Source organism: Pseudorasbora parva, chromosome 1, assembly GCF_024679245.1.
Source record: "Pseudorasbora parva isolate DD20220531a chromosome 1, ASM2467924v1, whole genome shotgun sequence".
NCBI classification, from domain to species: Eukaryota; Metazoa; Chordata; class Actinopteri; order Cypriniformes; family Gobionidae; genus Pseudorasbora; species Pseudorasbora parva.
The window spans coordinates 50455379-50468780 of NC_090172.1; the positions used below are offsets into that span (position 1 = coordinate 50455379).

The following is a 13402-nucleotide window of genomic DNA, read 5'->3' on the forward strand; positions in this document are numbered from 1 at the left end:
TGACGTCATTGGGTAGGTTAAAGTGGTGGGGGCTGGAGTGTCAAAACTAACAAACAGGCTGTTTCTCGGTGGGGGAAGGGAAGCTGGAAAAACGCTGAAAACACTTCGCAAACATTTTAAAAGTGCAAGACAATAAAACAAACTATTTTAACCCAGTAACATTGATATAATAATCGTCGGGAGTCGGGTGTAAATTTGAACGTTAATCAATTGAATCAGTGAAACAGCTGCGGCGTTGTGTGAGCTAGCCAACTTGACAAGAGCAGAACTTCTTTTATGGTCGCGTGGCGAAAGCTACTTCATAATTACTTATTTATTTGCAAAAGAGCAAATAGCCGAAAAGCTTTGTCACCAACAAGCTAATAGCGAGATCATTGGTTGGGTAAGTACACATTAATTCAATAGCAACTATGTTGTCCATCATTTGCTACTTTGTATTATAATGCCTTTTAGTTTACAAGGTCTGTGAAAGATGTTGTCTAAAAGAAATCTACATGCCAGCAGTTTAAACTTGTTTTTATTTTTAGGGACGAAGCTATGTTAATACATATGATACTAATATTTTTTTAAACATTTCTCATGTATTGCTAATCCGTAATTATTCCAAAATCGTACATGATATAAATCAACATGCATATATCTTTTAACTTAACTCGTTAAATTAGGAAAATAGCTGACTGAATCGTTCTTTTGAGTCGATTCTTATTGACGAGTTCACCAAATCTGAACGATTGACCTTTAAATGAACTGTTCAAATGAACCGATTCGCTAAAATAAGTCGGATAAAATATCGTGATGCACATGGGCGTGGCTTACTGTACGCAACCAATAGCGTTTCAGTAGGCGTGTACGTAACCCGTTCTATTATTACTCAATGTATTTTACGATGTCCAGCTTTCATTTAAACATCAAGCGACATTACGTAGAAGATAAACAGAGGTGTTCGCTTTAAACTATTAACCAGGTAAGGAAAGCAAACGTATGGATACATGAGCAAGATATTACGTTGAAATCTGCTTCTTGTGGTATTGTCATTCATAGTACAAGATTACTTAAACAAAGGATAGTGTAAATAGTGCAAGTTACCGTGGAAACCTGGTTAACGTTTATCCCAGTGATTGCTCAGATCCGACTGTTACAAGTTTCTTTTGGAGTCAGTCTAATTGATGAAACAAACTCATTGTGTGATTTAAGAAGACTGTAGGTTTACTTATATTGCTTTGTACTACAGTGACCCTATACATAGTTACATGCTACTGGTTATAGCTTAGAGGGCTAACGTTAGTCAGTATCAATATGTGATCTGGTTATCCAACCGTACAAGTATTTCTTTATCTTTATTCCATTGTGATTGTGTTTTCCCCATCTGTTGCAGACATTGTCAACCTCTACAGTAATTTCATAAGTGTTTAAACTAAACTCTCTCCATTTGTTGTGGCCAACTGGTTTTAGATGTTCCTTTTTTTTGCCAAAAGACTGATTCATTTGCTTAAAACAAAAGTGGTAGTATTTGATTTGTATGGTTGAAAAGATCACTGTACTGAGTGTTTTCTGATCATATTACAGCAGAAAATGCAGTATTTATATAATTACATTTGTTTGAAAAAGGCAGTTACACACAATGTGGATGATGTTTAGACCTGGCTTTATCACTGTCCATTTTTGATTGGATCACCTGAGACAGATGTCATTTTCAGTTGTAAATGAGAGAAGAATCTGACTGAAGGAAATTAAATGTGGTCAACTTTCCTGTTCCCTCTGTAAAGTAAAAGTAAATAATTTAAAGTGTGTGTTTTTACACAAGTTACACCCCAAAGTTTAATACTTGGTGTTAGTAGTTCATATGGAACTTGAGCAATAGTAATTATGATGCTTTTCTTAGAAAAAAAAACTACTACACAGTTCTGCTATATTCTAAGTAGCTCCATGTGCATTGTGGTGCTTTTCTGCTGCATACGGTCATATGTCAAACTGCACCTTTCTCCCCGGCAAACTATTTTGGGTTTTCCTCCATCATATAAGACGGCAAAAACTTGGGCTTGATTTTAAAAACAAGACCGTTTTAGAACAGTATTTATAGAACGATTTCCTGTAATTACCATCACCTACTTCAGCATATCTCACGATTTATTGTTAAAGGTATTATTTTCATACTATGTTATAATGATTGGGTATGTCACAACATTAATTTGAAATTGACAAAACTATTGATTTAATATTACATGAGTATTATTTCCTATTTTTATTAGTATTGCAGATGCTATACGTAAAAAGTACTTAGTACTTTTTTTATTTCTCCTCCAAATGTCTGGTCAGTGTCTAAAGATGAGCTTTTTCTGTGATGGTGATTGTAGCACGTGTTCTTGGCCTTGTTTAGAGATCTTGACTTCTGTGATCCTGTTGCTTGGAGCTGGAGAGAAACCGGGAGTCTTTATCTGACCTGTTGAGCTAGTGCCAGGCCAGGGCATGTCGCTTAATAACCTTCTCACAGGGCAACACATGTGAGCACAACGGCTTAGTGTATCCTAGCCAGACAGTGAAGGTTTGTCTGCATGGTGTTTTTGATGAGTATGATTTGAGTAATTGAATTGTTCTGAAGCAACTTCAGTTGCTTGATGGCTTAAAGTGTTAGTTCACCCAAAAATTAAATTAAATGAATACATTAAGTGTATGCACCCTTGCTGTTGACGTCCAGAAGGTAATGAATACATCATCAAAGTAGTCCATATGCGACATCAGTTGGTTAGTTAGACTCTTTTGAAGCGTCGACAATGCATTTTGGTCCAAAAATTAAAAAAATACGACTTTATTCAGCATTGTCTTCTCTTCCGCGTTTGTTTTCAAACCTCAAATAAAGAATCAAACAGTCGCAAATCAGCGTATTGATTTGTGATTTGCCAATGTCACGTGATTTCAGCAGTCTGGCAGTTTGACATGCGATCTGAATCATGATTCATGATCTTTTGAATCTTTATTTAAGGAACACGGAAGAGAAGACCATGCTGAATAGTCGTATTTTTTGTTAGTTTTGGACCAAAATGTATTGGCGATGCTTCAAAAGAGTCTAACCAACTGATGTCACCTATAGACTACTTTGATGATGTTATTACCTTCTGGACGTGGACAGCAAGTGGGCATACACTTGCATTCAAAGGACAGAAAGCCCTTGGACAAAATCTAAAATATCTTAAACTGTGTTATAAAGATGAACGGAGGTTTTACGGTTGTGGAACAACATTGGGGTGAGTCATTAATGAAAGAAATTTCATTTTTGGGTGAACTAACCCTTTAAGTTTTTAACCTTTACAATAGAATTAAGCTCTTTCTTGCATCGTGTCAGCACTAGGTCCTACTTAAACCTGTTTGAAAGTTGATTTAAAGCTGCTGTTTGGCTTAAACATTGACTGAGAACACTGATATGTTGAAATGGTGTGTTTGGTTTCACTGTAGTGCTACTGAAATCTTTTGACTGTTTGTATCATGCTAAAGTCAACATGGAAGCACTATTGCCTGTATTTTTTTCTTATGTTCCTAGTGTTATTGTGTATCTCTTTTACCTGTATTAAACACAAAACATCCATTTTGTGTGATCCGATCTCAAGTGGGCAGGCGAGACAGATTAGTGTTCATACCTGGTTTATGTAATTTAATAATACTCTTATTTTATAACCTCTGTCAATCTGTCTTTCTATAATGGTCTGTCTGTCTAATAATACCACCTTTCTCCCAACTTTCAGCACAGCGGGGACATTTTCTGTACAGTATGAGTGTGAGACAGCCGCAAAGGTAGTCTTAGAGACAGACTCTTACAGGCAGGTGAAGAGAGACAGTTAGAACCATGTCAGAGGACCATCAGATAAGTCTCTAATTCACTCAAACATCTGCACAAAGTGTAATTCAGCCATACACTCAGTATTCAAAGTACAGGTCATAGGTCAGAGCTCTTTTAAGGTGAAACAGACCACATGTTTCTCATGCATGCATTTAGGTCATGTTGTTTATCCCACAAAATGATAAAATCATGAATTCTGGATTTTGATGTCAAAGTAGCTGTTATGCAAATGTGACCAATTAATTGTTGAAAAACCATGGTACCACATAGAAATGTGACTTTTTAATAGTAAACTCTTGCTTTGTTCTCTTTACAGGAAAGGGATATGGCTCAGGAGACCAATCAGACCCAAGTGCTTTGTTCTAATGGTTGCGGGTTTTATGGGAACCCACGTAATAACGGCATGTGCTCGGTCTGCTACAAAGACTCCTTACAGCGGCAGAACAACAGCGGCAGATCCAGTGATACAGGTGAGTCAGATGTCTCACAAAACCGATTACTTTCCAACTGTTCTGTGTTAGCAAGTACTGTTTTACCTTTTTATATATGTACAAATACAATGGAATTTGATCATGTCAGGTGGTATCAATTCACCAAAAGCCAAGGTATGGCAAACGCTGATGACATCAACTCTTAATCCATCAACATGACAGTCCCACATATTTTGTTTCATTCCTGACCCTATACATGCTGCTGCAGCAGCCATCCTCAAATATTACATCACCAAGCACATCTACACATTGAAGCCATTTAACAAATTGAAATACATTAAATTTAAATTTGTGCAAACGTATAGCGGTAGCAGAGTGAAAAACAACCAAAATGCTGTTGACGATGTTATAATGTAACAAATGTTTTTTTCTAACCATAATACAGTAAAAGCCTTCACTGTTAGTTTTGATCCATTTAATGCAACTCTGAGATTTTGTTCTAATTGCTGACACACAACAGAACATTTAGTCATTTGGCATGGTTTATCACTATTATTATTTATTTCTATGTGTTGTGCTGTGTTACATTGCCCACAATGAAATATAATTGGACCAAAATCCTGCTTATCTACATCAAAAAGTTTTTGATAAGGTGTAATTTCATTATTCTCTACAGCATTTAACCTTCATTCAGGAATGCAAAAATTACCTGCTGCTGGAAACTTGTAAGTTGTTCCATCATGCCTGGTTGGGACACAGTTATACTGAAACGTGTCTCAAAAAAAAAAAAAAAACCTCACATAAGAAGAAGTTAAAATGGTAGTGTTGACATTTTGGGTTTTCATTTTTCATTGCCTGCAGTGTCTTCCAGCATAAGCAGTAAAGGAGAATCTATGACTATACAATCGACGTCACCACATGAACAAAACAGGTACAACATCTTCCTCTTTGCCAGCCCTCCAAAATTTCTCATAGCAGTTTTGCAAGTTGTTCCAATTGCGTAAGAATATTTGTGAAACTTTTATTTCAAAAAGGCAAATAAAAGCTTGTTTTTGGACTTGTGTATTCTGTAGATACTTCATATGTATGTATCTGATGTATGTAAGGTTTTGGTCAAGGTTTTAGCACCCGCTCTCACATTTTATATTATGATGCCTTTTCATTGATACTTAACATAACAATCTTTTCTAATCATCATTATTCTCTCCAGTCAGTGTTTCTCAGCAGCAGCAGCAGTTACACGTAAAGACGGTGCTTCAGTAGCAGCTCAATCAGACCTTAAAATGCCAGGTACGTTCCCTTTTTTACTTTGACCTGTTTATTATATCATCCGCTGCTCCAAAACCAGACACTGAGCAGATTACCATGACATAGAAAGAGACAAAAGCTCTCCAAAACTCCATAGAAACAGCCAGACACCATCTTTCAAAATGCATCTGACTTTTGCTGTGATTGTTTGAGGCCAGAAAGTTCACTTTTTACATTTGATTAGAAGCCCTGTTTCTTCAGGGTAGCTTCCAGGGCTAAACAGGCTTACATTTGTATGTCTACTGATTTTACTGATCATGGGGCTCTTGTTTGTAAGTTAAAGCTGCAGTAGGTAACTTTTGTAAAACCTTATTTTTTTTAAAACCTAAATTTCTTAAACCTGTCATTATGTCCTGACAGTAGAATATGACCGTATAAAATATGAGACAGCTAATCTGTGAAAAACAAGCTCCTTTGACTCCTGCCAGTGGTCCTATTGCCATTTGCAGAAATGCACTGCTCCCTGTAAGAAACAACCAATCAGAGCCAGGAGGAGTGCCTTAGCAGTGTCAATCAAGCTTGTGTGCCCATTTGAATGAAGAGAGATAGAGACAGAGATACCTGAAGGAAATTTCTATTTTAGGCTCTGATCCTTATTTATTACAACCAGTTTTTTTTTAATCTCTACTCCCGAACCGAATTAATCAAAAATCGAACCTGACTTTTCCTTTGATTAATTGAAACATCAAATACCAGAGAATCTCAATCAAATACTTGAGCTCAAACACACAGCAGTATAAAGCTTCCAAAAAGAACATACCAAAAGTATACAATTCATTCAGAAACATACAACATTATCCCTTTATGATAGTACAGTAAGTAGGCTATGAAATATTTATTATTTAACACTTTTGTTCTTCATAAAATAATAAAATACCAGTTCGGGGTTCTTCTTTCTGCTGTTTTTGCAGCCAACTGCACAACATATTGCTGGCATTACTGAGACCGTCAGTCTAAAAGATGGCGGTGTAAAGCTACAGTGACGTCGTGACCTGAACGAATATGTCATTTTGACACAAATAATATTAATAAATTACATTTTAATGTTTGAAAGTCTAAGGTTAAAGACACACTGTGAGCTTGGCGTTTCTGTTGTGTGTCAGCCCCGGGGCGGCTGCGTGACTTTTTCTATGCCTTTGCACACCACGGCTTCCTCTTCTCCCCACCCATTGACTCCTTGAAGTCGCTGTGGGTGTGAATTCCTCGTTGGAGCCTTTTGACTCAGTGTCAAAGCTCTAGCCGCATAACATACACATAAAATGTCACGCACATTAATGTTGAAACCTACTAATTCACTGGCTTGTCGTGTTGCTGAAATAATGTACTAGCAAACCTTATTTAGCATTACATATCGATAGAATAATTCCTTAAATACTGTAACGTTAGTTACCATTATATTATCTTAATTGCTATTACTTATAGAAATAGTGCAAAGTCATATAGTGACATTACATGTATTGCAAAATATGTAATGTTTTGAGGACCAAGTTTGTAGTCCAAGTATGGGCAGGCCATAGTCAATGTAAATCATATTGTTGATGTTTTGTTCGTCCCAGTGAATGTGTCATAACCATGGGTTTGTCCGCCATCATCTGTGGCACTGCTTGCTTGCTAGCCTTCGTGTTCACGATCGGCTCTGTTGTGATGAGGAGGAGCTGTTGAGGGAGGGCTGTAGCGCAGCAGAGAGTAAGGGGAGTGACCTGTGAGTTGTGTTTGTTCAAATTTTCAACGGAAGTCAACGTTTTCTAAAAACTCCCTAGAGAGATTAATGATGAAAGTCATTAAGTAACAGATGTTGATTAAAGAGCACACTGGTTTAGTCATTGCTTTATATTCTCTCAATAACAAACTTAACTTTTCCCAGCAAACTAATGTTTTAGTAATTTTGATTACATATGGGCCAGTGCAGCAGTGCAACTGGGTCAGATTTTCTTTTCAGCCATCCTGGTGTAGATTTGATTTTGCTGGTGTGCTTGGGATCATTGTCCTGTTGCATGACCCTATTTTAAGACAAGAAACCAGGACAGATGGCCTCACATTTTAATCTAGAATACTTTGATATGCAGAAGAGTTCATGATCGACTCAATGACTGCAAGGTGCCCAGGTCCTGTGGCTGCAAAACAAGCCCAAATCATCAGCCCTCCAACCATTATTCTTGACAGTTGGTGTGAGGGGTTCGGGCTGATATGCTGGGTTTGGTTTTGCCAAACATGGCAAAGTGCATGACGCCCAAACATCTAAACGTTGGTTTTGTCTGGTTTAGATTGGGTTTTTTAAAGATGCAACTTTGCAAACTTAAGCTGCGTTTCCTTTTTTTTTTTTTTTTTTTAGAGAGAGAGAAGAAACTTTCTCCTGGCAACTCTTCTAAACATGCCATACTTGTTCAGTCTTTTTCTAATTGTACTGCTATGAACTTTAACATTTAACATGCTAACTGAGGCCTGTAGTCTCAGTTTCTCTGAGCAGTGCAAGGTCTGACGTCAGGGTGAATTTGCTGGGATTTCTACTCATGGAAAGATTGGCAACTGTCTTGAATGTTTTCCACTTGTGAATAATCTTCCTCCCTGTAGAATGATGGACTTTAATTTGTTTGGAAATTACTTTAACCCTTTCTAGATTAATGGACAGCAGCAACTGTTGTCTTTCCTCTTTGGCAGTGTTAACACACACCTGAATCATCTAGAACAGCAAACTTCTGCTTTTATAGACTTGGTCATGCTTTCTAATAGTCAATTAATTAACGGCATTTGATTAGCAGTGCCTGACGGCTACTTGCCCTCTTCATTCATATGGAAGCAGTAATGGTGTACCTAGTTTGCCACACGTGGCTTCTCCATTTTGGTCTAGTTTTTGTTATATAAACCATGGCACAGTGTACTATGGCATGTAGTGTTCATCTAAAGCTTTATTTACCTACTTTTAAGACCTACCAAGGATTAGATTATTTTTATGTCCTGATGCGTAAAATCATAGAATTCAAACGAGTGTACTTTATTTTTCATATTTTTTTATTTTTGAATTTAACTTGTTTCATAATAGTTGACACACGTTTGTTTTTGTGACATATGGGGACATTCCATAGGCATAATGGTTTTTATACCATACAAACTGTATTTTCTATCCCCTTACACTGCCCTTGCCCCTACCTACCATTCACAGGAAACATTCAGCTTTTTTACTTTCTTAAAAAAAACTTATCCTGTATGATTTATAAGCATTTTAAAAAGTGGAAACATGGCCAATGTCCTCATATTTCACCCTCTCCTTGTAATACTTATGTCATTATACACATTTGTGTGTGTCCTCATATGTCACAAACATGCCCACACACACACACCAGGATTACATCGTGTATAGGTTGAAAAGTTTGAGTTTATGGACCCTTCATGTAGATTTTTTTTTTAAATTAAAAATGACTGAGTTTTTGTTTGTATAGAAGAAGTATCGTGCAGTAAACTGACGAGAAGCATTCAGAAATCCACCACAGAAAAGCTGCTTACGGCAGGTAGCTCTTCACTGGAGGATGGCACATCGAGAGGAAAAAGAAAGTTAGATGAAACTTCTGAAACCACAGAAACAGCGTCCGGTGAGTACCGATTTCATATTTATCAGTTTGAACGATGTTTGCCACAACTTCCTGGTTATGAGAACATGGAACAGAACCTCATAGCTTATATAAATCTTTGCCACCTTTATTAAACTCTTAACAGCCTCAGAAGTAGATGTCTCAGGGCAGACCTCAGATGTGCCAGATCATTCCAAACCCAAGAAAAACCGCTGCTTCACTTGCCGCAAGAAAGTGGGGCTCACTGGTATGCAAAATTATATACTATACATTGATTTATACCATTGTCTGTCTGAATACATTTGAATTATGGGTGTAACGAATCACTCGTTTTCTTGATGCATCGATTACAAATCCTGACGATGCATATGCATCGATCTTGAAACATGTATTTTGAAATGTGAATCGTAAATTTCGGTCAGTAGTACAGTACTCGATTTAAAATGCTAAGAATCGAATGAATCTCGATTCAATAATGATTCCATGCTCTAAAATAAAAATTTGATTATATCTACTACATGCGCAAAATTAATAGAGAAGTTGTGCTGCGTCATCCGTGCCCTCACAAATCCCCTTCACAGACATGCGCTACACTCATAACCGCCTTCACTGGACTGAGCTTGCGCTCCGTCCGTAGCTCATTTTTTATAAAATAAAATACTGAAGTTTTAGGGAAATGGGTCATACCTGAGCTATTGAAGTTAAACCCGGCTTATTCAAGGATGCACATTTATTGCATGGAAGGAGCAAACATATTTATAAGTGTCTAAAATGCATACGCACAGTTACTGATGAATGATGCATGAAATTAAACTTAATGTCGTTTAACTGAATATACGAAGAAAAAACTGCTAGTAACTACAACATTAACAACACTGAAATAAGAGCCTGCGGTTTATCTATCAATCAGAGGCGCGTTAAAGATGCGTCCGATACTATAGCAACACCGGTGGATTTACTTCAGAATCATCATAAGAAAAGTTTTTTAGTTTAGGATTAGCTGGAAAAGTGCATGATATTCTAGTCTCTCCATGGAAGCATTGCATGTTTAATGCCTGAAGCACTTTAATAAGGCTTATGCAAATTTCTACAAATGCCATTTTATAAAGGTAATTAAAGTAAAGTGTGTAATAATAATAAAACAAAGTAACAATATGAACTAACATTAACAATGGACAAAAGTTTTTGTTTGTTTTTTGGATAACACTTTACAATAGGCTTTTATTAGTTAACATGAACAACATTCAGCATGTTCAGCATTAATTCATCTTTGTTAACATTAGTTTATAAAAATCCAGCTGTTCTTGGTTTGTTCATGTTAGTTCACAGTGCATTAACTAATGTCACCAAGATTTTAATAATGCATAAAATGGTAAAATTAACATTAACAAATAAATAAATGCTTTATAAGTGCAGTTTATTATTAGTTCATGTTAACTAATGAACCTCATTGAAAAGTGTTACTGGGTTTTTTGCCCACTCTCTGACCTCTGGCTGCTGTGTAATTCACACCCTGACTAATACACATTAGAGGAAGCATTTTAATAATCCTATGAATGCATGTTAAAAAGCAGAATCGAATAATATTGAATTTTAATGTGAACCGCCTCGGCTCGAATCGTTCTGAATTTGGCAAAAAAAAAAAAAAAACTATGACTCATGAATCGGATCGAGTTGCTGCCTACCCAAAGATTCACAGCTCTAATCTGAATACATCTGATGATGATGTTAGAATAAAAGTTAGAATATGTAGATATAAACTATAAATAGATAGATATCTAGACAATTTGAAGCAATCATTGTAAGATAATAATGAAGATTTAAAAAAGTAATCTTATCACTACTTTATCTGTGTCTGATTCAAAGCGGGCAGAATAAAAATAACATTTTTATTATATGATATTTTTATGAAATGCTTCTTAATGTAAGAATTGTTATATATTTGGACTGGAAGCAAGACAAAAATACTAAGAAAGAGATTTTTTTTTTTTTTTTAATATTGCACTACGAAACAAACATCAATGACAGCTTTAACTTGTCAATGCTGGCAAATGGTATCATGGTATATACAAGCTACCTAAATGCTTTGCTAAGATTTGTTGCATTTACAGGTCCTTCTCAAAAAATTTGGATATTGTGATAAAGTTCATTATTTTCCATAATGTAATGATAAAAATTAAACTTTCATATATTTTAGATTCATTGCACACCAACTGAAATATTTCAGGTCTTTTATTGTTTTAATACTGATGATTTTGGCATACAGCTCATGAAAACCCAAAATTCCTATCTCTAAAGATTTTTCATATTTCATCCGACCAATAAAGGAAAGTGTTTTTAATACAAAAAAAGTCAACCTTCAAATAATGATGTTCAGTTATGCACTCAATACTTGGTCGGGAATCCTTTTGCAGAAATGACTGCTTCAATGCGTTGTCACATGGAGGCAATCAGCCTGTGGCACTGCTGAGGTGTTATGGAGGCCCAGGATACTTCGATAGCGGCCTTAAGCTCATCCAGTGTTGGGTCTTGCGTCTCTCAACTTTCTCTTCACAATATCCCACAGATGCTCTGGATGTTTCTACTCCAGACCCAGTCCACTGCTTCCGCACGTCCCCCAAGGTCTGGAATCAGTCCTTCTCCACAATCTTCCTCAGGGTCCGGTCACCTCTTCTTGTTGTGCAGTGTTTTTTTTTTTTTGCCACACTTTTTTCCTTCCCACAGACTTCACACTGAGGTGCCTTGATACAGCACTCTGGGAACAGCCTATTCATTCAGAAATGTCTTTCTGTGTCTTACCCTCTCGCTTGAGGGTGTCAATGATGGCCTTCTGGACAGGGTCAGGTCGGCAGTCTTACCCATGATTGCGGTTTTGAGTAATGACCCAGGCTGGGAGTTTTTAAAAGCCTCAGGAATCTTTTGCAGGTGTTTAGAGTTAATTAGTTGATTAAGATGATTAGGTTAATAGTTTGTTTAGAGAACCTTTTCATGATATGCACATTTTTTGAGATGGGAATTTTGGGTTTTCATGAGCTGTATGCCAAAATCATCAGTATTAAAACAATAAAAGACCTGAAATATTTCAGTTGGTGTGCAATGAATCTAAAATATATGAAAGTTTAATTTTTATCATTACATTATGGACAATAATGAACTTTATCACAATATGCTAATTTTTTGAGAAGGACCGGTATTTAACCCTTTTTCTGTATAAATGTCTCTTGAGGTTTAACATTAGGTTTTTTTTTTTTATCTGACAGGCTTTGACTGCCGGTGTGGACAGTTGTTTTGCTGCATTCATCGATACTCAGATGTTCACAACTGTAGCTTTGATTACAAGGCTGATGCAGCTGAGAAAATTAGGAAAGAAAACCCGCTTGTCGTTGGGGAGAAAATCAAGAAGATTTGAGCTGAAGATTGCAAAGATGTTTTTTTTTCTTTTCCCACAAACACCCTTAACAAGATCTTGAATTGTGCATGCTACAATGAAACATTTACACAAATTTGTTTTGTCCCTTTGTTTCATTTTACCTCTAAAATGTATTTACTTAGAAAATACTGTGGTATGAAAGCCGCTAAATATTTATATAATTGCATTAATTTAATTTTCATTACTAATGGGTTTAAGTTGAGACCGCTTGGGTGGCTGTGTATTTCTGGTGATGATCAAAGCTTGCATGTTAAAACCATTGCCAGAATGTGTCTTGAATTTCTATTTTGTTCTCTCAATAAGGTTTGAATGACATCATTTACTTAATATAAAAAAGATACACATTTTATCAATTACTGTATTTGCTTCATCCTTGGTTTAAAAAAAATCTGAGGTTTATAAATGACTGCAAATATAGAAATTATGTGTGTGACTGCGCTCTCTGGTTTAACAGATTTTTTGCACTTCATTACAGACTGTGATATACATTTTTTTTCCTATAGTTCATTTGTTTGAGTGAGTGAAAGTTGCGAGTGCTATTATTTATGTTTGTGAATACACTGTGTTCATGTTCAATAAAATTGTACACGTCACACTGTAGTAAGGGCTCTAGTGACTCAATTTAGCCTTAATAGCCCAATATACATACCCTTATTAATTACATTAAAGCAAGTGTTTGTAAGATCGTGGCCAAAACTGGTACTGTAATCACTTTAAAATTACTGTAGTGTAGAGCGGTGTATCCCCTCTCCCCCTCCCTCCTGACTCGAGGTTGCCAAATAGGCTGCAGGATCCAGCTGGAACGTTTGTAGCTAAAGCTGTGGTAACTAGAGCC

The 13402-nt window shown here is 36.4% G+C and overlaps 1 protein-coding gene across 8 annotated transcripts; it reads left to right on the forward strand.

The window, feature by feature from the left end:
- The first annotated feature begins 18 nt into the window (after positions 1 to 18).
- zfand6 (zinc finger, AN1-type domain 6) lies at positions 19 to 13167 on the forward strand. 8 transcript variants are annotated; one of them, XM_067444926.1, is made up of 9 exons: positions 19 to 382; positions 2378 to 2542; positions 4149 to 4302; positions 4940 to 4988; positions 5125 to 5194; positions 5474 to 5553; positions 9009 to 9158; positions 9283 to 9384; positions 12398 to 13167. In XM_067444926.1, the coding sequence occupies exons 3-9, from the start codon at positions 4198 to 4200 to the stop codon at positions 12544 to 12546; spliced, it is 705 nt and encodes a 234-aa protein (XP_067301027.1). In that variant the 5' UTR covers positions 19 to 382; positions 2378 to 2542; positions 4149 to 4197; the 3' UTR covers positions 12547 to 13167. The 8 variants fall into 8 exon arrangements, with proteins under 8 accessions (XP_067301027.1, XP_067301018.1, XP_067301011.1 ...); XM_067444917.1 differs by lacking the exon at positions 2378 to 2542 and having other exon boundaries at positions 20 to 238; positions 353 to 382; XM_067444910.1 differs by lacking the exon at positions 2378 to 2542 and having other exon boundaries at positions 20 to 382.
- The last annotated feature ends 235 nt before the right edge of the window (positions 13168 to 13402 follow it).